The following is a 23681-nucleotide window of genomic DNA, read 5'->3' as shown; positions in this document are numbered from 1 at the left end:
ATGGTCTTGGTCTTTCTGTAGATGCGAGTTCCTGTAGAGATAAGTCTATGACCCCTACAAAGTATCTCTCACCCCCTCCTTTATTGTTGTTGCATGGATGGATATTTTTTTAAGGAAAAAAAATATAATGACATATTTGAATGTGAGTTATAAATCATTTATTTAAGAAACCCGTTGTCTTGTCATTCCTTGTATCCTTTTGATCAATTTGATTGAATGACCATCACGAACCATCATAGAATCTTCGGTGCTGTTCCAAAGACATCGTTTATTCCAGGGGTTCTCAACTGGTCTCAGCCCGGGACCCACTTTTTCTCATTGTCATTAAGTCGCGACCCATTAAAGAAAAAAAAGTTGTAGGTTGCCATACACCATGCACTTTATGTAATACAACTTGTTTAATGGTCTTATGAAGGACCTTTTAAAAGCTATTGAAATTATTTTAAAAAACAGAGTATGTAGTGCTCTGGGGCCTTCACGACCGCCCCTTGCGTCCGTGTTAAGGTAATTTGTAGACGGTGCCTTAGACGTTGCAGTGGTGAAAGTTGCACATTTAAAATAACATGTTGTCTGCTATTTAAAATACGTCTATTCCTGACGTAAACAAAGTTGTAGATGTTTGTCTTAGTTGCCAGAAATAAGAATTTTCATATTCTGGCACTTTTGCTAATAGGCCTACTGTCAAAGTTATTGAAGAAAGAATTAAGAATATGTGAACGTGAAATAAACTTTACTAGTATGCATACGAGTGACTTTTGATCCCATTAAAATTACCTTAAAACTATGTACAGTTATAAAGAAGTGTGTCCTCTTTGGGTCCGACACAGAGATACGGTCTCTGGTCCGACAGAGATGTAGACTGAAAAAATGCGATATTTTTCGCTTGGCCATTTTCAACGCTTGGCGATTAGCGCTCCGCTGCTTTGAGTCACGCTGGTGATCAGATTCCCGCATTTGTTGAATTTATGGTCGCGATTGCGACGATTTTAGTCGCAATCTGGAGCCCTGGCATGTCTGACGGGTGCCTTTCTGTCTTTTTTCAGGATAAAAGGTGAGTACAAATTAGAAGAGTAGCATATTAATTTTTTTACAAACTGTCCGCGACCCACTTTTGGGTCGCGACCCACCAGTTGAGAATCACTGGTTTATTCCACATGAATGATTATTGTAAATCCAGAGCATTGTGTTGGGCTGGAAAGCACAGCAGACGTAAACTGAATGACCTCTTTTGTCATTTAGTTTGCAAATATGACATTTTGCGCGCTGACATTATTTTTAGGACAGTTCAGATCTTGGATTTAGACCACGGGAACGTACAGTCAGCCACGATGCGTGAAATCATATGAATTAAGTCATTCACAACAGTGACTAAGCCTTACGAGTTTTCTGATGTGCTAGAGCAGTAAATCAAAGTACATAACGTATCAAATATGAACAAGAGTTGCAAACGTGTAATGTTTGTTTAGAAGGACGTGGCGTTTAGAGGATGGACATGTGTATGCTTAGTCCCACTAAACAATAAAGGCGCCCTGTCCACTATATAAACCAGAGACCGTGTATATACGGTATCTATAAACGCGGAGCTTCTATTACACACTACATTACCCTGCGTCCTACTTCCTCGCCACGTTGTTCTTCAGTGATTGGCCAAGGACGAGGACGAATCAGGCGCGTCCAAATCAGAACGATAGAATATACCATTATTGTAGGGGTGGGGGTGTGAATAAATTATCTTTAAAACTATAACAGATAAGAGTAATCCATATCTGCAACCCCTTAACATAGCTCACCGGAACGGCTTGTTTTTTCTCAAATATAATTTCAGGGAACAGACAAACTGTAAAACAAATACAAAACGTAAACCGATGTGTATATGACTTTCATTGCTTCGTGCACGTACGTCTATATGTATCGTTTCCATATTATTCTGTGAACTATATTTAAATTCGTAAGCACATATACAACTCAAGTTTTCATACATTTCCCCGGGTTGGGGATGAGCGACGCACCCCTTGGCCCTATAGGTACGGCCCATTGACCGATGACCCTTTACGGGGGTTATTGTGATACGCCCACTTGCTTGGATTCTGGCTGCCACGGGACGAAATCGGGCGCATATTATGTTAATAAAATCTATTTATGGGTTATAAGGATTGCTTCAAAAAGTTATATGTGTCTAATTTACTCCACTGCACCTCACTAGCTAGGGATCCGATTATTCATTAATCTGCTTTTGTGTCTTTGGAAGTCACAAACAACCGGATCTACAAGTTCAGCAGGTGATACATTCATTGGTGAGTGAATAATGATTTTTGTCGCGAACGTCAATTAGATTAGTTAGAAAACTGGCTGATTTGGCTACCAAATAAAACAAATAGCCTATTAAATATGATCCTGTTACCAACACTGGTTACCAGCCAATTATAGATAATTAAAAATGCTATGCTACCACTGGGCTGGGATTGTAAACTAGCGTTTTAGCAGTGCGGTTAAAGTAAGCTCACAATAATGAAGAAGTGTGTTTATTCCTTCATCTGGAATTGTTGGATTTCGTTTCTTTGTATTTGTCAGTTAACATGATTTTGTTAGACATCATTCATCCTGTACCTTCTCTTCCTTAGGTAATTTATATCTTTCTACTGTTAGAAATAGCTATTCAGAATGTATGCGGCCCACTGATACATTATATTAGATACTTAACTTGCATACATCCGCAATCGTTACGCTATATTATCCAGAATCCTCGTCGTTCTAGGATGTGTGTGTTTGCCTCTGACGTCTCCGTCACATTCCGTCACAGGTGCGCCGTCACGCATCGCGTCATACCTGATGCTCTTGCCCGTCTGCTCCGAGCCCCGCTGCTGCTGACGTCTTTTTGTACTTACCCATAATGAAAGCGCTGATTCTTGTCGGAGGCTACGGCACAAGACTGCGGCCGCTCACTCTCAGTGTGCCCAAACCTTTGGTCGAGTTTTGCAACAAGCCCATACTTCTTCATCAAGTGGAAGGGTTAGTGAAGGTTGGTATCCAGTGTTTCATCACCTTCTTCACACAGGTGATCTCCATAAGCTGCAGAGACTAGATATCGCCACATAAAGATTTAATCTGTATGCTGCCATAATCATGATGTTGGCCTTCATGTGAAATTGTAGAATGAGACAAATACAGTCTGTTATGTGAGAGATTCCCATATTGGACCAAACACCCTGCCTGATACTTTCTTGAATGTTATTTCATTCGACCAGAGTATATTATATGCTTGTTTACATCTTACATGTTTTCACCAGCATTCACATACCTTCTATCTCTCATGTGACTGGATATCGCTAGTGGACAATTAAAAGTCTTTCCTTTTTGGATCACATGCAAGCACAAAATCCTGGGACCTGTGACTAATGATTTGAAATTAAAATAAATAAAGTTTTGTGTAGCCCCACTACTGTCACTGCTATACACACAGCAATACTCGCCCATCCGTGTAATACAAACCAATGCCCATCACTCACTTTGCGAAGAGGTCAGACTCTTATTGTGAAATTCACTCATTCACATTGTGTCTCTCTGGGGACAGGCTGGAGTCCGCCATGTCATCCTGGCAGTGAGCTACATGTCTGAGCTCCTGGAGAGGGAGATGAAAGCGCAGGAACAGAGGGTGAGACCCTTTCTGTTGATAGTGCTGCTTCATCCAATCAAATGCTTTTCCCAGTATGGCCACAAGGGGGTGGGGGGCTCAGTACTCAGGAGTCAGGATTCCTCTTTAATGACTTTGAAGTTAACTGGGTATAGAGATATCCAACTGTTTATTTCAAACAGTACTGACCTAAATAATAATGGTACATCCTGACATCCGCAGCTTGGAATTAAAATCTCCCTTTCACACGAGAAGGAGCCCCTGGGCACAGGTGAGTAAATTCTGCCTTCTACGCCGAGACAGGTGCTTTGGATGCCATCCTTAATGCAGTAACACAGACTTGACCATCTGGATCTATTTCCTTCTTAAATCTTATTTAATTTTACTGGGTTTCATCTTTTAGCTGGTCCACTGGCCCTGGCCCGGGAACTGCTGACGGACGGCGACGAGCCTGTTTTTGTGCTCAACAGCGATGTCATCTGTGACTTCCCCTTTGAGGACATGCTTAAGTTCCACAAGAACCATGGCAAAGAGGGAACCATTGTTGTAAGTGACATCTTTTTATATAGATGATCTATGTTATGCTATATTTGCCCGAATGTCTTTTTCCTCTGCACATCACCTGTGTCCATCTTCTTGGGAGAAACCCTCACCATGGTTGGTGCATGCCGTCTAAATAGGAGGTGCTACAGAGAGTGGCGGAGATCAACAAGGCTGAGATCCGGACAGATAAGCAACCAACCAATCGACCAACCAGACCCTGAGTTAATTAAGATGTAGAAAAGGGCAGTGGTGATTGATGTGAGTTCAAAGTGATGGAGACATCCATGTAATGGTATATGAGAAATACTGAATGAAGAACTAGAACATTGAAGAGAAACACAGAGGTTGTCCCAGTAGTGTTGGGACACTCGGACGGAAACTGAGGGGAAGAGGGTTACATATGACCACCCACTGGAGGGGCAAGACAGGAAAAATAAATAAATTCAGTGTCAACTTGTTCTTACAAAGTACAGCACGTTTCCAGAGACACGCCACATTTTGGTCAGGAGAGTTGAGAGTTATTTAATTACTGTTTGACGTCCCCGCCGAGCTCACAGTGATGACTCAGAGATACCTACTCACTGCCTCCATGATATTCTCCTCTGAAAGACACAGCGGTGGTGATGGAGGACAACGGTACTGCTGATGAAGGACCTCTGACTGAAACGTCCTGCTTCTCTGGGAACCTTGTGCACTTCACTGCTGTTCTGACTACCTCTCCACATTGCGTCTGCAGCCCACCATAACACCGTGTGAACTGCTCTTGAGTGTCTTACCGTCTGGCTGCCATTACAGGTGACTAAAGTGGAAGAGCCGTCAAAATATGGTGTGGTGGTGTACGAGACGGAATCTGGCCGCATCCACCGTTTTGTGGAGAAGCCCCAGGTCTTCGTGTCCAACAAGATCAACGCTGGGATGTATATATTTTCTCCCTCCATGCTACGCAGGATCCAGGTCAGGATGCCAGTTAGCACATCTCAGAACTGCTGAATTTCAGTAGTTTCACTTGTGTTATTGGTTCTGAAGCATCATTAGAAGGAGATTCTGTTTTGGAGGTTCGGTGACGTATTTAGGTTTCCTTTCTGTGCCTGGTAGCTACGACCCACATCCATTGAGAAGGAGATCTTCCCTGTCATGGCAGAGGAAGGACACCTTTACGCCATGGAGCTTCAAGGTACGGTCAACACACCCCCCTCCTGATGTTCTGGTCCCGTTCAGATGCATTCTGGGGGTTGACCGTCCAGAGTCAGCGTTAATGTGGTAGATATTAGTGGGTTGTAAATGTTGTCGGGCTGAGAGTAGGTGTTTGTCCTTTCATTCGTCCTTCATTGCATTGTGACTTGTTCAACAAATTGAACTGACATGTTTGAATGCAAAGTGCTGCATTACTGATTGGACGTGCCCTTGTGTGACAGGATTCTGGATGGACATAGGGCAGCCAAAAGACTTCTTGACGGGCATGTGCATGTACCTGCAGTCGATCAGGCATTACGCTCCTGAGCGACTCCGCACTGGACCGGGATTCCTCGGCAATGTCCTGGTGGTAAGTGACGCTGCGGCTCGATCCACGTGTGTCCACTAGGTGGCGGCACGATATTATGACTTAAAAATACACAAGTTTTTCTGCTTGCCCCCATTTTATGACCATTATCCAAATACTGGATCACTTCGATATTGAAATCAAATTTTGCTGAACTCAGAAAAACAATACAATAGCCCATGTGGGGGGAAAAACCAACAAAGACCACACAGCTAAACGTAAAGATCATTGTGCTGCAGGAGGATAACAGGCAGTTTAATGGCTGTTCCGCTGTGCTCCTCGCCCCTGCAGGACCCCACGGCCGTGATCGGGGAGAACTGCACCATCGGCCCCAACGTGACCATCGGCGCCGGCGTTGTGCTGGAAGATGGCGTGCGCATCAAGCGTTGCACGGTGCTGCGTGGGGCTCACGTGCGCTCACACTCCTGGCTGGAGTCGTGCATTGTGGGATGGCGCTGCTCCGTGGGCCAGTGGGTGAGGTCTCTCTCTCTGTCCCTCTCTCTCTCTCTCTCTCTCTCTCTCTCTCTCCTTCTCTCTGACACACATCCACAGGATCGGAGACGGGACCTTGGGTCTGGATCTGTGACGTTCCAAAGCGATGATAGCATATATGTTAAAGCAATACTCCAGTGTTTTTGTAACATAATATACACTCCAACTCAAAAAAAGGGGCCAAACCCAAAATTAAATTTAACGGTCTTGACAACAAATCATAAAAGGCACTACGGAGAGCTGCACCACCATTCATTCTGCTTGTTGCTGAAGTGAACTGTTGGCGGAAACTTTCAATCTTCCTGTAGACAGAGATAATGTCACGGTTTGATATAAAAATTTGGCTATTCAGCATTTTCTAGTTGTTTTCTGCTGAGACCATTAAGAACTGTAATATTATGCAGTTCTAGGTTTGGCGGAGATTTTTGCCCAGGATTGTAAATCTACTGTATCTGTAACGTATGAGCAATTACCACAGACAAGCGTTTTAAACCATTTCCCTTTCAAAGACTTTGAACTTTAAACCAGACTGGAAACACTACTACTGGAAGCCTGCGTACAGCTGTTGAGGAACCCTTATAATAGGTGCACTTAAACACTTAAGCTGCTGTTACAAGTGTATCTGGAGCTGCAAACAGATCATTGTCCATTATACGCTGCAGATGTGGTCTATAGAGATTACACTAAAAAACACGCGAGTGTCCCCTTAGTAGTAATGTAGTAATAGGAACATTATGAACAGTATTGTAAGCAAATGCTGGAGGTTAATATAACCTGTTGGGTGATGAGAAACAGCTGTTCGTCTGTCATTTGGTGTGTGAATAATAGATACTTAACGTATGTTTGCAGTTATTGGGTTGGCATTACTGTTGTTATTACAAGCTGCGAGTTACTGTGTATATTTTAGGACAGTTGTGGGTCGCACCATGTGACGTATCTATGTCAGGCTTTTAACGGGGTGAGCTTATCAGCGTGGGTATGTGTGGAATTTGTCCTTTTAAACTGTTCTGAGAACAGCGTTTAGCCGTCTGCCGCTGCAGACTCGCACTCCGTCCAAAGTGGGGTGATGTGTTGTGGTTAGTTGGGTTTAGCTGATGGTGTGGTCTGGAGGAACTGGAAGCCTTGTGGTCTCACTCGCCCTCCTTCTCCCAGGTGCGGATGGAGAACGTGACGGTCCTGGGCGAGGACGTGATCGTCAACGACGAGCTCTACATCAACGGCGCCAGCGTCCTGCCCCACAAGTCCATCTCTGACTCTGTGCCTGATCCACGCATCATTATGTAGAGACACAAGTGTACTTCTGCCCGAGTGCCCGAGCGTGCCACCAGGGAGTGCCAGCAGTGCGGGGACACCCCCCCCCCCCCAAAATGGCCATTTGAACCACACCTGGGTGGTATGTAGGTTGTGAGTATTGTAAACCTTAGGGGATGAGCACAGTTCTGAGAATATATATGCAAACTGAGAAACACATGTCTGTGTTTAGTCCTCGTGTTTAAGATGATCAGGGTAAAGGCTCATCTAGACGAAATGTCCTTATGTTTTGTCTTGTGGGTTTGACACGAGTCTCACGTGCCTGATTCGCTATGCGTCATATGCAGCGGTCTCCGGCGTTGAGCTCATCGAGGACACAGCCTGATGTCACTCTGCCTTAAGGCTCAACAAACTCGAGTTTGTGTGCATTTGTACGCCTGTTTCTACATCCTTTTTTTCATCTCCAAGCTGATGATTTGTGCTGGGTTTAGGGTACACTGGGCAAGGTGTGTAACTGGTAATATTCCCTGTTAAATGATCATTACTGCTTCATTGATGCAGGCCTGAAACTAATAATGGTGCCATTGTGTCTTTCAAATCTACTCTTGATATTCTGTGATTACAAACCCATGGGTGCAGGAACAGTGCGATATGGATTATATACACATGGTGTTGGCCCACTTTGTAATCGAACGTGAGACACTGGGAAAACAGGGCAACTGAACAAAACTGGAAACGTATTTGCAGAGAGAAGCTGATGAAATATTGAGTGGAACCACTAAAATGTATCAGAACTGAACAGTTTTAATGACTTTTTAAAAAAACAGAATTAATATAAATTATGTAAGCAGTCTGTTTGTCTTTTAATCTTTTTTCATGAAGAAAACTTCCTTTAAAAAATTGCTTGAAAAAAATGCTTCAGCACCAACGTCATAAATGCACTAAAATATATCCACATGCTGCTGTTCTAAAACAGATTCAGGGGCCACATAAAACTCAACAAGAGAGTCCAATATTAGTCAAATCTTTTTTTAAAATTTGTATCGAACCTAGTTAGCCTAGATTACACTGCATATGGTGCTACATTCACTATGACCAACAATGATCAATATGTAACCTGTTGGGTTTCTTCTTGAGCATTGAGCTTATTAAAGTGCTTTAGGAAAGCGTTCTAGCCTTTAAGAGTAAATGTTCACGTCTTTGAGATGTAGTGGTACTGCACAACGCCTTTCAGATAGCTGAATTGTGTTTGGCCTACCATCAGCCCATCTAAAATCCGTCCGGACTGAGATGAGCCTCGATGTTCACTGCAATGCCGCAGAGATGACTTAGCCACAACTTTTATTAGTACAAACTATGACAAGCCGGTATTTCACTGGCGATATTTGGCCCTAGATCTGTGGAGCTGCTCATTAGATGACTTACAAAGTACTTCACCGCGACGCTTAGCATATAATGGTTCATAAATGACAGGTAATTTCCGAGTATGTTTTTTATGAGGCCCAGACAAAGGTCTTAATCCCAAAATAAATAAAATTGGGCTATTTTTTACTCCAGTTATACGCAAAATACATTCTGCTTCCATAAAAAGGCAAAAACAAAGTGTTGAGTGAAATCACATCAAACATGCTTCCTGGGTCGGGAGGTGTAGCTGATGTGAGTGGTGCATTCTTGCAGGATGATTATATCGCACGGCACGGTGAGCTCATGCCTCCGTCCCCAGGAGGATGGCGTCTCCTCATCTGTAGTATTTAAAGGAGCTGTATGTCCGGAGAAACACGCTGTTTCATTGGTGGGACGCCTGGTTCACTGTAGTCTAACTGGTGGGCAGAACTGGTGAGGGAATCCCAGTGGCCTCGTCTCCGTTAAATAGTGTTGGTGAACCACATGGACTGAGATCAGTCTTGACTGCGAGTGCTGGATAAACTCGAATTCTCTGTGTTCAAACAGATTTCAGGTTGGAAATATACATATTTGGCAAACATGGATGTGATTCCGGGAATGCAGAAGGTGAGGAGCATATAAACTTTCGTTTTTTGTTTTTTTAAAGTTAAAGTTTCTGTGATCTCTTAACTGTATGTACGGAGTTTTCCATGAACTCGAGCTGTTTTTAAAACATTGTCAAGAAGGGGCTAGTTTGGCTGCTTTGTAAAAGTGATACATGCAGTGTGTTTTCGTGAATGCCAAAGAGGTAAATGAATGAAATAAATATTTATTAATACGGCGTGTGCTTCATAAGATAACATTTTTATTTGTTAATAATCTGTGCAGTTATTCTTTATATTTGGTGCAAAACTCTCCATCAATTCGTATCACACATCACTAATTTCGCCCAGGACTGTCCCAATCTAAATACAATGGGGCGAAACAGACGGTGTAATTAAAGACAATGACCAACATTTGGCTCGAAGCTGCTCGCCTTCAGTCAATAAGTAACTGCATTCGTTTCAGACATTGTATTTACTTTTACAAGTCTCTAATAGAGAGTCAACGATTTGCATCGGAATACCATGAGAATGATCTCCATAACGAAAAAAGAAACCACACTCTAGCAGCCCCCGTTGTGCACACGCGCGCGCTGCGCTGTACCGACGTGCACGAGCAGCTCGCGGCGTAGCGCGTGCACAACTTTTGCCTGCCTTGGTCGCAACTTCACAGTCCCATTAAAATACTTTAATATAAAATACAACGCGCCGCACCTTTCTCATTTCTTCGACTTGTTTAAAGTTCTCGAGAAGAAAGGTGACCGCTGTGTAAAGACCAGTGTGATTTGGGCTTCTGGTAGCAGAGTGTCTCGAGCTGGAAAAATAGCTGAGGTTTCACAATTCGCAGGCAAATTTGCAGATCCTTTGGCAGCGTTGGGCCGTGGGCTGGTGTGTACAATGAAACGTCTGTCCTAAGCGATATTCAACGCCTCTGTGGTTATTGGAAGGACCTGGAGTTCCATTGGGTTTGTTTGCCTTTCAAGATGGCTCAGCCAAAATGCCCTCGCTCGTTGTGAATTGTTTTGTTTTGTACTAGCCTACTGTTAGATTTAGGTAAGGTCTGTCCCATTGCATTTGAATTCCACTGTTGCTTTGTCTGTCAGTCAAATATTGCCTGAGAATGAAAACTAACTGGATGGGACCTGATTCACTTTCTCCACAGAGTGCCTGCTGGTTTATGTGCAAGTGTTCCAAATCTGCAGTGCCCCTAATCCCAATAATTAGGGTCCCTTCATTGGCTCAGCAGGAGGTGTAGGGAGCAAAGTGAAGCTGTTTGTGCAACATTTCAGCGAGGCTCGTGGGATTCCATAAAGATAAAACACATGGATAGACTTTTCGCATAGCTTTTGGCATTTAAAATGCACTTGTTCCATCTGAATTGTCAGTATGAATAATTGATGTCCGTGAGGAGGACACTGCGAAATCTCTTGGAGGTTACAAGTGAGCAGCAACTCATCCTTTTGTGTAGGACATTTAACGTCTTTAAACATCGTTGTTCAGCTCGCAAGTAACTCAGGGTGATGAATGGCCACTTGACCTGTGTGCTTTTCTGGAAACTCGAGCCTCTCAGCTGAGCAAAATAGCTGTTCACGACGTTTCCACATCATTCATTAGTGGATGTCAGCGGCCCAACCATGTGAAGGACGTGCAGTCAGGTTGGTAACACTGACTTGCCACATATTTGCTGTATTTGTGTCATACTGATCAAGAAGCATAAGATATATGTCTGCTTTTAAAATAAAGTTACTCCTTATTAATCTGTTTTGCTGCTGATAACAAATGTTATCATCAGAGCAGAGACAATCAAAGCCCAGCTATCAATCAAGAGTTGTGATCCAGTTCTGGGCTTTGTGTTCAGGCCTCCTGCCACTAGACTGTGAGCCCCCCTGAGCCCAGTAAATGCTTCTAAAGGGCAGGGCTTTAGTGTCATGGTTGCGCTTTGCTTTGGCCTCTATTTAAAGCTTTTTTCTCTGAACCTTCATTGCTGGGATGAATCTGCGTTCTTCGCCCTCCGGACTCTCTCGTCTGGCGGTGCGTACAGGTGTGGCGTGATGCGACGGCCGCGTGCTTTTGTAATGTGTTGACGGAGTGACCTCATCTGTCAAACGTCCTCAGAGAAGACAGCTGCTGCTGCATGTCTCCACGCTCCCGTCCCTCGTCCCTTGGCTCTTAACGCTGTCCTCTGTGGACAAAGGAACAAGCGATGCGCATTTCGAAAATCGGATCCCGGATCCCTGCAGTTTGATTGGTTTGATTGCGTGTTCCTTTTCCACTCTTCAGGGAGAGAGTCTTACAGTGTCTAAGCGAAGAGGCTTTGGCCTCACTCCCACGAGAAAGCAGAAACGCCCTGGAGGCGTAGGGTGTGTGCGGGAACACGCCAGAGCTCGTTGGGTCACACCACGGGGAAGAGCACAGAGATGCAGACGCCCGAACAGAGACCAGAGCAGCCGCGTGGTATTCGAGGACGAGGGGACGCAGCTGCACTGCCTCGGCCATTTAAGTGAAGGCAGGGTGGCCTTGGTGGGCGTCGGCCGAGGGTCCAAACGGGCTCGGAACTCGGAGCGTGATGAGCAGGTTTGGAAGGCAGTGACCTCACTGCGGTAATGGGAGACTTGGTGAATCATCGCTCGGGAGATTTAAGCTCCATGCATCGTCATGCCCGCCTGACCGTGGACTGTGTGTGTGTGTGTGTGTGTGTGTGTGTGTGTGTGTGTGTGTGTGTGTGTGAGTTGAGTAGGTCTATGAGGCACTAGATAAGTCTGGTTCCTACAGTGCATGAGCTCAATGTGATGACAGACGACCTGCTGACAGGTGACCCTACATTTCCTAAATATCCAAGTTAAACTACTAAGACAGGCTACGAGGTTTGTCTGTGATTTCAGCTGAATCGGAGCAGTCATGTGAATGTGAACATGTCCTACTGAAAGTAGGCTAAATGCTAGTTGTGTACTGTGCATAAACCAGCTAGCTCTTCTGTATACCTCTCCCCGTTACACACCATGAAATTATTGTGTGGATTTCAAATTACTCAAAGTGGGAGTACAGTTGACCACAGTTGGTGTCTGCAGGCTAATTGTTAGCCGGCGTGCTTCTCACAACTCATCTCACAATGACTTCACACATGACTTTCCACCTGAGATTTATAGATGGAGTTTCCGACCTTGTTGAATTAGATTTTCATTGAAGGGAGGCCTTAAGTCTTTTTGGTTTGGTGCAGCTCAGTATCTGTCTCACTTGTTGTCACCTCTCCAGGTTAACTGTTATATTGGGGTGTATATAAACAGTGATGTTTTTCCAGTAATGTCGTAGCTCCTTCTTCAGGCTGTATAGACCCGCCCCTGCGATGAAATAGACCCGCCACTCTAATGAAATAGGCCCCGCCCCTGCAATGAAAATCATACATTTCACTGAGCTTGTTTTCTGTCATGTTCCTAATGTAAATGAATCTTTCAAACTGTAACCAGAAGGGGCACATAGGCACATCCAAAAAAGCCCCTGAAGACCTTCAAATGAGAAGTTTTGATAACTTCCACTCTCAGAAATGTATGCTACATTAAGCAGAAATATGTGAAGTATCCTATGTGAACAGGTTGATGTCTTTATGTCTATATATTTATTTCTGTCCACTATTTCTGTTATCCCTGTTAGAAGCGACTGATTACACATTGGTAAATGCACTGGAGGTAATACTCCGGTACACTTGAAAACATGGTACAGGTGTTTTTCACTTGCCTATTTGTATCCAAGTTTAGGTCTATTTTAGTCTAATTTAGTCTTTATGGCTTCTTGAGATTCGAGTTGCAGGTTCACTAGGCAAAGACCTTTCTCTCTGTTACCATTGTCTGCAAATCCCCTCTCTCTCTCTCTCTCTCTCTCTCTCTCTCTCTCTCTCTCTGTTGTTATTTTCCCTTTGCCTCTGGCTTTTTCTCCCCAGATGTCAGTGGGGCAGCCGACAGCAGGAAGGGGCGCGGTGTGTCTGACGTGTAAAGGGATCTGCGCTGGCTTCCAGCCACATTCCTGGAGGTGATTTATTCTCCCGGCTAAAAACAAAACAAAAAGAAAAAAGACTGAAGCGAGCGGGAAAGTGTCTCTCTAAACCCTCCCCATCACTCCCCCCCCTCAGTCTCGCAGACGCAGGCCTCTCTTGTTTAGATTTCCGCCGGCTTGAAAGATGATTCAGGGCGAATATGTGGGTGACTTGATGTGCCCTGAAACCTTTTAAAAAGGTTATTGCACCTTATATATATAAAGCAAGCTGTGCTAAGTGTACATTATGTAAGTTGTTGACAGCTCAGATGCCTTTGGTTATTTGGCCAGACATTAATCCTGCAGAATTCCCAAACTCATTACATAGGAAGTAATAATAACAAAATGTCATTTATTAGGAGGAAACTGGTAATTAATGTGTCTCGTCGTATTTATCGGTGCCTTCTGTGAACCGTCACTGTCAAAACAAAGAGCCTAAGAGGTTGTTCTGTAACTCCACACTCCGGCGCCACACGTTGCGGTCAGGACCCAGAATGTCCTGCGTGTGCCGCCGTACTGACATTTCCACTCTTTGTATTTGTTCAGGAAGGCCTGCGTGCGATGCCACTGCAGCCAGGAGGGCCACGCCCCCAACTCGGACGCCGAGGACGACCGCAAGATGGGCCGGCTGCTGGCGGACTCCCAGTATGCCCATCTGACGACCAAGGTGAAGGGCGGCGACGGCCTGAGGTTGTACAAGCGCAACCGCATGATTGTCACCAACCCGGTGGTGTCCCGCAAAGACCCCACCTTCAACACCGTCACCTATGACTGGGCTCCACCCGGCCTCACCCAGAAACTGGTAAGGAGAACCGGGCGTGAGGGACAACGGCGTATTTTTGGGGCTCTGCGGCCTCCTAAAGGTCATGATGGTTCACCTACAGCTGTTCAGGGCCCTCGCACCAGCAACAAACTGTCCTGACCTGTGGTGAACACCGTTGGCTGGGAGGACGAGTGTTAACGGCGCGGAGCAGGCCGCATACGGACATCCCCGGCAACACCGTTACGCAATGAGCCACACAGCCGGGCCTTTGTTTCGTTGTCAAGGAAAACTCACTTGCGAGCGGAAGGGAGAAAAAACACCTTGCACGCGATAACGGGCCGTATCGCTCTTGCATCCTGTCTGCTCAGTTTCCCAACTTGTATCAGCTCAGTGGAAAAAGGCTGGTAACAAGTCAGCGATGCAAAGCTTGGTGTTCCTCTGTCGTATACGTGGATGACTGATTGGGGGGTGGGGGGTGTGTGGTCTTTTTGTCAGCGAAATGCCCCAGTGCCCTGAACTGCCACTGGGGGAATTAAGCTGACCTTTTCTCTATCGCTGTCCCCACCTCTCACTGCTACTTATACAAAGCTTTGCTTCGCCCTGGCCAGAACTTCCTGTGGTTCCAGAGTGGGGTGGGGGCAGCGTGGTGGTGGACCAGTCCTGCTGGAGTCTCCGCCGCCTGTGGGTGGATGCTCGGAGATCTGGAACTACGCCCACACCCACCCACTCGCCTTTTCTGCTTTGCTGTGGTGCTTTTGGCTGACAGGAAGCGTGTCAACTGTGTGTCCGGGTGAAGGGCCCATCAGGGGGTTTTATCAGACACCCAAGCCCCTTCTGACTTTTTCTGATGCCCAACGCATCGTCATGGCTACTCTGGCAGGTTGGCAGCAGAGGAATTTGCTAGTCTGCATCAGGTAGTTGTGAAGCAGTTTAGCCTGGCTACGTTAGTTGTCTGGCTACGTTAGTTGTCTGGCTACGTTAGTTGTCTGGCTACGTTAGTTGTCTGGCTACGGTAGTTGTCTGGCTACGGTAGTTGTCTGGCTACGGTAGTTGTCTGGCTATGTTAGTTGCCTGGCTATGGTAGTTCACTCTGCATTGTTTTCTAGCTGTGTGAATTTCGGTCTTAATGGCTGCTTTGAAGAAACCTTTTTTTTCTCCTTTTCTTTTCTTTCTCATTCTGTTCCTGCTGGGCTGAAGCTGTTGCTACAGCATTATGATGGTCTGTCCAAGGATGTAATAACAGTCTTATAAATCACAAGTAACGAACTGTACCGGTTTTGTTCTTTCCAAACAAAATCCATGCGGAGAGACAACGATGTTTTCTTTTAGCACACTTACGAATATTTAGGGTTGCTTTACAGAATGCCTCAGGACTATTATTATGCCATGAAGAAGAAACAGTAGGATCCTGACCAGATGAGACTGATGCACTGGATGGCCTCAGAACGTGTCCACCATGCCAGGAAGTTAGCAGAAAGACATGATAAACACGCTAAACTCACTCGTACCTAAAGCATACATACTGCTCCCCAGTATGGTTAGCCAAAGTCAGTGTGAAATGATTCACTTATTATGAGGCAAACGCAGGATCGTATCTTGGTCGTTGGAGACAGTACTGCTGAGCAAACAAAGCTGTCTTTTAGAGAAGGAATACATTACTTTCAAGTGCAAAGGAATGAAACCCTCTTGAATGGTGTCTAGAGAACCCATAATGTTGATTCATTCACTGCAACTCAGTCCTCCCTAACTATGCATTTTGCTAAGAGATCACAGAGCCAGACAGACACATGTTTTTGCAAACAGACACCATAATAACAACACCTAAGTAATGAGTACTGAGTTTAGGGTTGTTGTTGTTGTTGTTGTTTTTGTTTATTGTGGTTTTTGGGAAAGGGCCAAACCCTTGTGGTAACAGCACTGATGGGGCGATGGCCATCTCTCCTCATCTTCCTTTCTTCTCTGCGGTTAGGAACTGGAAAATTCTTTGGAATCCCTGGCTAGCCCTGTGTTTTTCAAACCTGTCATATAACGGCTGCTAAATGACTCCTAAAGTGGATTTTAAAGAAGCAGTATGGAACGCAGAGGCATTAGCAGTGAAGCAGTAGTGCTGGCCGTGTTAGAGCTCAGGAAAGGAGGCCATGTTTGCTGGAGCTCCGCAGGGTCTGTTGGATGAATGGATCGTCTGTCTTCAGTTTTCTGTCCCTGTTCTGTCTCAGGTTCTAGTTTACTGTGAGAAGGTTGTGCTGCTTAAGAGGTGTGGTTCAGGTTTAAGGACTCTGGAATTGAACTTGTCCTAAATATGGGCCAGTAGGTACATTTCCCTGGAAATGTAATAAACCCCCAAATATAGTATCTGCATTTAATATTGCACTGGAGAGAGATTTCTTTCTTTTTTAAATTTTTTATACTTTTTAATACTTTGATCAGTTTGGGTCTAACCAAATCATTAACTCACTATGTGTGTGTGTGTGTGTGTGTGTGTGTGTGTGTGTGTGTGTGTGCATTAACCAGGCCATGCAGTACATGGAACTCCTCCCTGAGGAAAGGCGCCCTGTGGCCGGCACAGAGGGCGCTCTCTACCGCCGCAGGCAGTTAATGAGACAGCTCCCCACCTACGATCAGGACCCCGCGCACTGCCACAGCTTGTCTGACGCCGAGACGAAGGCCATGGCTCAGTTTGTGCAGAGCTACAAGGAGCAGGCACTGGGGGTGGGCGAGGTGGCCCTGCCTGGAGAAGGAGGAGCAGCCAAGGAGAACGTCGGAAAGAGGAGCAGCGGGAAAGACTCCCAGGAGCGGCTGAACCCAGAGCCCACGACCAACGGCACACTGGACGAGAGTGTCCCCAAGAGCCTGCACGTAAGTCCGGTGCACGTGTGTTAGAGTCGGGGCGCTGAGTGAGTGTGTGTTGCGTAGTGTTTCATGATGGCACATGGACATCTGGAAATGCACCTCTCATCTCATGGTCCCGGGCGGAATGCGTGTTCCGGAAGATCCACAAAGCTCTTAATTTGTTCAAGATACCCGGCCGCTCGGTGATCTCGTCCCCATGCTCTGTCCGAAGCATCTCTTAACACCCCCATCATCCCCATCATCTGTCTTCATCCATCCAAATATCCATCCATCTGTTCATTCATCCAAACCTCCATCTGTCCATTCACCCAACCCTCTCTCCTTCTGATGCTTCACTGCAGTGGACGTCCCCAGACTTCCAGAGAACACTGAAAACGCAACCGTCTCTCTGCCTTGCGATGTTTCACTTGATTGATGTCTTATACTGCAGCATCCTGGGAATTAAAATATGTAGCACAAGCAGACATGTGTCTTGTGTCTGCCACAACATTGTTCATGTTGTTTTGCTTATTGGACATCAGAGAAGAAGTGCAAATCATGAAAACATGGCTCTGTCCCGTCACAGGCAGACCTTCCATATGTGGGCCGTGAACACTGATGCCCCAACACGCTCGTAGAAGAACGCTCTGCAGAGGCGGATCTTGGTGTTCAGTTAGAGGAACTTTTTTAATGGAGCCAAGTCTCTGTTAATCGGCTTTCTGTCTGGAATGAGTTACAACCTGGGTCTTTTATCGCAATCTTTAATTTGCTGATAATCCACTTCGGCCTTTCAGATCCAGTGTCCTAAACAAACATCTTCTGGGCCCGTGCAGCTCCTGTGCTGATTTCAGAACAGTTATCCTCAACTGAGGTCCTAATGGAAGGCAGCTGAGCACTGATCTCCAGGCTGGTACCTGTTGAAGGAAGCTTGTTGGCAACCTTGAAGGAACATAAATGAACAGAGTGAGAAGGTCTTTTGGCTGCAGCAAAGCGAAAGCTGTATGCGGAAACAATCCCGGAATATTTATCGGTTCGGATAAGATAAAAGTTTTTGCTTGGTGCATGCTTGACACTCATTCAATGTGTATTCATGTGTTATGGTCATTTTATGGTTTTATTACAAATGACCCATTTAAATGAGTGAAGAAACCGGAGAATGTTTTATAATCTTAAAAGATTCTGGGTGGTGATTTTACAATATACAATTCAAAGCTAAATGAGTGCTTGTCTTAAGTTGACTTGCTCGGGCACATTTATAGGCCTGTAAAAATCTTACTGGGTGCCTTTTAAAAAATATTGGCTAGATGGCACACACTGGTGTTCCTGTTCGTTTTCTAGTTATTCGTCGCACTCCGAATCTTCGCTTCAGGGGATCCCATGTCTGTGAGGTCCGGTTTACGTATTACACAAATAAAACACTGAAGCCCAATTGCAGTTTCCTGTGCAGATTGAGTATTATTTGAACCACATGCAAACGGAAATATTTGGCTATATGGTCTTGTGGTCAGAAGATGCTTTCTGTTACAATGATCTCCTTTGTGTGTGTGTGTGTGTGTGTGTGTGTGTGTGTGTGTGTGTGTGTGTGTGTGTGTGTGTGTGTGTGTGTATGTGTGTGTGTGTGTGTGTGTGTGTGTGTGTGTGTGTGTGTGTGTGTGTGTGTGTGTATGTGTGTGTGTGTGTGTGTGTGCTTTCCGTTCCTTCTCCATAATTTGTCCTTGCTTAGACTCTTGTAATGTAAAGGGATCTGTGCTGTCTGTAAAACAGCTCTGCGGCTCTCAGGTTTCCAGAACTTGGCAAACAGTAACCATAGCGGCGTTTATTTGGTGGGGGTGTGTGTCCAGGACAGAGGGATTTGGTAGGGTCTCCAACCGTGACTTCAGGAGCCCAGTTCAGCAGAAACACTGGGCGACGTTTGGAAATGCTGCCAAGATGATACGGGTCACTTTTCCTTGGCTGGTGTGCAAAGTATGGATGGCCATATTTAGACATGTTTGTTCTCTTACTATTTACTTATTTACTTTTGGGGGGGGGGGGGGGGGGGGGGGGTGCTAAGTGAATGTCAGCCTGGGACTGTGGTGTCTGGGTTGAGTTCAACTCTACTGGGTTTGATATCTACCATGAATAAACAAACAAACAAGCAATTGCACCTGTTTGTATCGTAGCAGTGCTGCAGCTTTTCCTAATCTTCCTCTCCAGAACTTCATTTCCCATCAGCCTTGGGGAGGAGGGAAGCTGCAATCTGAAACTAATTGAAGCTGGAGGAACATCTGCGCTCCATTTCTGCTTTATCATAACAGGAATGCTCAGATGGGGCCCATGGGTTGTTACCATGACAATGTGGCTCTGATTATTCCTCAGGAGGATCAAACTGAATTTTTTCTTAACTGTGCAGTTTAACAGGTCGTATCCTGCGCTGGGCAGGAGTAATGGTGCAATGGACCCATTATTCTGTAGCCCACAGCTATTTTCATTGGCATTATGAAGAAGGCTTCAAAACTCTGATGGTCATCTCTCTCTCCCCCCCACCCTGTTTTTTTCCCGTGGTTTACGTCCTCCATGTCGTACGCCTCTGTCCCCCCACAGAAGTGCGCCGGCTGTGGGGAGCGTGCGGCGGCCGACGAGCCCGTGGTGTACGCCGAGCGTGCTGGCTACGAGCGTCTGTGGCACCCCACCTGCTTCGTGTGTGGTGAGTGCGGCGAGGCCCTAGTGGACCTGGTCTACTTCTGGAGCACGGGGGGCCTGCTGTGTGGACGCCACTACTGCCAGCACCTGAGGCCACGCTGCCCCGGGTGCGACGAGGTTCGACCTCTCACCTTTGCATTTTGACCCCTTAGGAACACTTATATCTGTGCCAGTGGTATACTGCTGACATTACAGTGCATTCCTCCAATCACTAATATTGCGATAAAAATCAATATATTGACAGTATAATGATATTATTAGTGAGAACTCTACCACCATCTCTCTGTGGGGGAGATATGGGTTTGGTTGAGGTTTGGGTGCAGGCTTGTCTTGCCATCTGCCGTTTTTCGTGTTTATTGGGCAGCCTGATGTGGCTCAGACAGATGTTGGGAGATAAAAATAATGGTTATTACGTCTGGGAAATATGGCTTTTATGTGAAATATCTTTGATCTTGGAAGTGTAATTAACTTGGTGTGCTAACCCTCCTCCCCCCCCCCCTTCTCTCTCCTTTGGCAGCTGATCTTCTCTGATCTTCTCCACCGGGATGCCAGTGGTCAGGTGTGGCACAAGGAGCATTTCTGCTGCTGGCAGTGTGGCCAGAGTCTCGATGTCCGTTGTGGCTGTGGTGAACGTTGCCAGCCCCAGTCGCTCTAGATCGCCCCCCGATGGCCGAAGCCTCCCAGCCCGTCAGCGCCACTCTGCACGGTGTCGGCAGAAGGCCAGTTAGGGCTCCCTCATTTTTGTTTTGCCAGTTCTTCAAACCCACCACAATGACGTTAGTGAGCCAGAGTTAAAGGTGATGTTTGCTTAGCAGACTCCCAAGTGTAAAGCAGCTAAGACGTATGTAACAGTTTAGCCTTTTAGAAACTTGGACTTTTTGAGCTTGTTGCAGTCACAGAATTTTCGTAGATTGCTGAGAGTTTGTGAAGAGTGAGATCCACGCCCTACTGTTTAGAGAAGAATGATACTGCTATGATGCCTGACGTCGTGATATGATCCACCCGATGTGCAGGGTGGGTCTCTGGATCAGGCCCCAACGGTCACTCTGAGGCCTACATGTGTTGCGTGCTTGCTTAGCGTAGCACATGAATTCACACATCATGTTAACTGGGCGTCGCCCGAACCCATCACTGTCTCTTCGGGTTGTGCGTTCCTAAATCCGAACTCCTTTTATTCACCGGGAAGCGTAGGGCGAGATCCAAGCACACATGACACCCTGCTGATTGCCGGGGTGAGGGAAGAGAACGCCTGCATGAATCTCAAAAGGGCAGGGGAGGGCAGGTGGAGGGCAGGTGGAGGGCAGGTGGAGGGCAGGTGGAGGGCAGGTGGAGGGCAGGGGAGGGCAGGTGGAGGGCAGGTGGAGGGCAGGGGAGGGCAGGTGGAGGGCAGGGGAGGGCAGGTGGAGGGCAGGGGAGGGCAGGTGGAGGGCAGGGGAGGGCAGGTGGAGGGCAGGTGGAGGGCAGGGGAGGGCAGGTGGAGGGCAGGGGAGGGCAGGTGGAGGGCAGGGGAGGGCAGGGGAGGGCAGGTGGAGGGCAGGTGGAGGGCAGGTGGAGGGCAGGGGAGGGCAGGTGGAGGGCAGGTGGAGGGCAGGGGAGGGCAGGTGGAGGGCAGGTGGAGGGCAGGTGGAGGGCAGGGGAGGGCAGGTGGAGGATAGGTGGAGGGCAGGTGGAGGGCAGGGGAGGGCAGGGGAGGGCAGGTGGAGGGCAGTTTACCAAAAAAGCACAAGAGGGAGAGCTGTGTAATGAAATAAATCATTGCAGGAAAGACAGCTGAGGTGTGCATGCCTAAATGTGAGCAAGATCCTCTCTCACCTAAACGTAGGCAGGGGGTCCCGCAGAGCTCTTCAAGACTGATTGGACTGAGTCTGTGGGAAAGCGTGACATGGGACTGCGTTTGTAAATGTTTGACAGTGCTCAGGTTAACTGCACAAACAGCAATGCCTCACACAGCATGAGCAGGATTGTGATATGTGATATTGTGATTTGTGATATGTGATATTGTGATATGTGATATTGTGATATGCTCTGAGCTCTAAGTTCACAGAAGAACATGTTTAATGTTTCATCACAGCAAAGAATGGTTTAATGCTGTTTTGGCATTACTTCCCTACCCTTACTTTAAAAAAATGCTGATTATATATATGAGTTATGGTCATAATCAGTCACATTTATTAGAGATATATAGCAATGCCACAAATGGCTGTCCATAATCTTTGGACGCCTGCGACGTTTGGATTTCTGGAAGTAATATAATATAATATAATTATAATAATAATCGCATGTCATTTCAGAGTTGTTCTTAGTGTTTGTGCAGATGTTTCAGTCGAACATTAAAAACAAAATAAATGTGCCATCTACGTGTAAATGTGCCCGTTTGGTGAAGGTGCTGTAATTGTACCTATTTTGAATCTCAAGTTTCAACTGTTTTGAAGTGTAATGTGTCTGAAGTGAGCTTGGTGGAGCAGCTCCGAGTGGGGAACTATGTGCTGGGAGGGTAGGTGGGGTGTAGGTGGGGTGTAGGTGGGGATAGGTGGGGTGTAGGTGTGAGTAGGTGGGGTGTAGGTGGGGGTAGGTGGGGTGTAGGTGGGGGTAGGTGGGGTGTAGGTGGGGGTAGGTGGGGTGTAGGTGTGGGTAGGTGTGGGTAGGTGGGGTGTAGGTGTGGTATAGTTGTGAGTAGGTGGGGGTAGGTGTGGGTAGGTGGGGTGTAGGTGTGGGTACGTGGGGTGTAGGTGGGGGGGTAGGGGTTGTTTGGTGCTCTTTATTTTCCTCAATGCTCTTTCAGAACACTTTGATCGTTTCAATAACGCTGTCTTTATTGCTTTAGATTTTTTAAAAGATTTGTTTGAGCTTTATGAAAATGAGACCATTCGTGACGCCTGTGATCCATGTAGAAACAGTGGAAGTAGATAATTAACTGCATCTTCCCTACAAAAGACTATTTAACAGAACTGGAATGTTCATTTTGTAACTTGTGAATGTCAGAATGGGATAATGTTTAGGAGTGATATCCTGACAGGACTAATAAGTTACCGGGGAATCGTTTTGTCAGTCATTGCCTATTGATGACAGTGGTCTCAAACCAAAATAAACAAAAGAGGTTATTTTAGCATGTAATTATTTTATGTGAACCAACTGGAATACCTTTAAAATGGAAAATCAGTAAGACAACCGATAAGGTGTGTTTTGTTATTTGCTTTAACATTGTTAAGAGCTTTCCAAGTTAACGCTTTGACTTCTCCCTTACTGGAACAGATGAACAGCTTTTTGTTTTCTTGTTTTAAATCTGAGACTTCAGCTGTATGCATTAATATATGTTTTAAATGCATGTTCTCGACCTATTGAAATAAACAATAACCCAATGCTTCATTGTTCGATGCACATGACCTTTCATTTTTAAAAGTAATTATAGTATTTTATATGTTACTTCATTGCTATTGTGCCATGAACTTTAGTCAAGGACCACTTCACTATCTGAAAATGAAAACAACCTGAACAGCAGCTGCATGACTGACATCATGCTATTGGTCAGTTTAATGACATCATTACCCAGATGTGTTGCTTCTGCCAAGTTGATTCCTGATTGTTGTCTTTGATACTATAAAAAAGATCGATCTCTGGTCTTATTTGTCACTGCTTGGATGAGTTTGTTCTTCAGATGTTTTGAGAGTCCATCCACCCATCTCAACAGTTTCTCGCACTGTGCAGCAGAACCAAACATACCCATACAGACCCACCCATACAGACACACCCATACAGACACACCCAATGCAGACCCACCCATACAGACCCACACATACAGACACACCCATACAGACACACCCAATGCAGACCCACTCAATGCAGACCCACCCATACAGACCCACCCAATGCAGACCCAACCAATGCAGACACACCCATACAGACACACCCAATGCAGACCCACCCATACAGACACACCCA

The 23681-nt window shown here is 45.9% G+C and overlaps 2 protein-coding genes across 8 annotated transcripts; both read left to right on the top strand.

Annotated features, from left to right (window-relative positions):
- The first annotated feature begins 897 nt into the window (after positions 1–897).
- gmppb (GDP-mannose pyrophosphorylase B) lies at positions 898–8310 on the top strand. Of its 2 annotated transcripts, XM_076994253.1 has the most exons (11): positions 898–1051; positions 2249–2294; positions 2801–3019; positions 3572–3652; positions 3854–3902; positions 4035–4177; positions 4970–5128; positions 5270–5348; positions 5590–5717; positions 6006–6188; positions 7359–8310. In XM_076994253.1, exons 3-11 carry the CDS (start codon positions 2891–2893, stop codon positions 7488–7490), a joined length of 1083 nt encoding a protein of 360 aa, XP_076850368.1. In that variant the 5' UTR covers positions 898–1051; positions 2249–2294; positions 2801–2890; the 3' UTR covers positions 7491–8310. The 2 variants fall into 2 exon arrangements, with proteins under 2 accessions (XP_076850368.1, XP_076850367.1); XM_076994252.1 differs by lacking the exon at positions 898–1051 and having other exon boundaries at positions 2053–2294.
- A 137-nt stretch (positions 8311–8447) lies between these two features.
- On the top strand, positions 8448–21029 carry lmcd1 (LIM and cysteine-rich domains 1). Of its 6 annotated transcripts, none has more exons than XM_076994254.1 (7): positions 8448–9293; positions 9408–9467; positions 13377–13465; positions 14015–14270; positions 16743–17087; positions 19644–19859; positions 20260–21029. In XM_076994254.1, exons 2-7 carry the CDS (start codon positions 9441–9443, stop codon positions 20395–20397), a joined length of 1071 nt encoding a protein of 356 aa, XP_076850369.1. In that variant the 5' UTR covers positions 8448–9293; positions 9408–9440; the 3' UTR covers positions 20398–21029. The 6 variants fall into 6 exon arrangements, with proteins under 6 accessions (XP_076850369.1, XP_076850375.1, XP_076850374.1 ...); XM_076994255.1 differs by lacking the exons at positions 8448–9293; positions 9408–9467 and adding exons at positions 11163–12016; positions 12180–12253; XM_076994257.1 differs by lacking the exons at positions 8448–9293; positions 9408–9467 and adding exons at positions 11163–12042; positions 12180–12253.
- The last annotated feature ends 2652 nt before the right edge of the window (positions 21030–23681 follow it).

The sequence above is a fragment of the Brachyhypopomus gauderio genome, unplaced genomic scaffold, assembly GCF_052324685.1.
Source record: "Brachyhypopomus gauderio isolate BG-103 unplaced genomic scaffold, BGAUD_0.2 sc138, whole genome shotgun sequence".
NCBI classification, from domain to species: Eukaryota; Metazoa; Chordata; class Actinopteri; order Gymnotiformes; family Hypopomidae; genus Brachyhypopomus; species Brachyhypopomus gauderio.
Note: the sequence above shows the minus strand (reverse complement) of the source record. Positions and strands in the feature narration are given on the sequence as shown.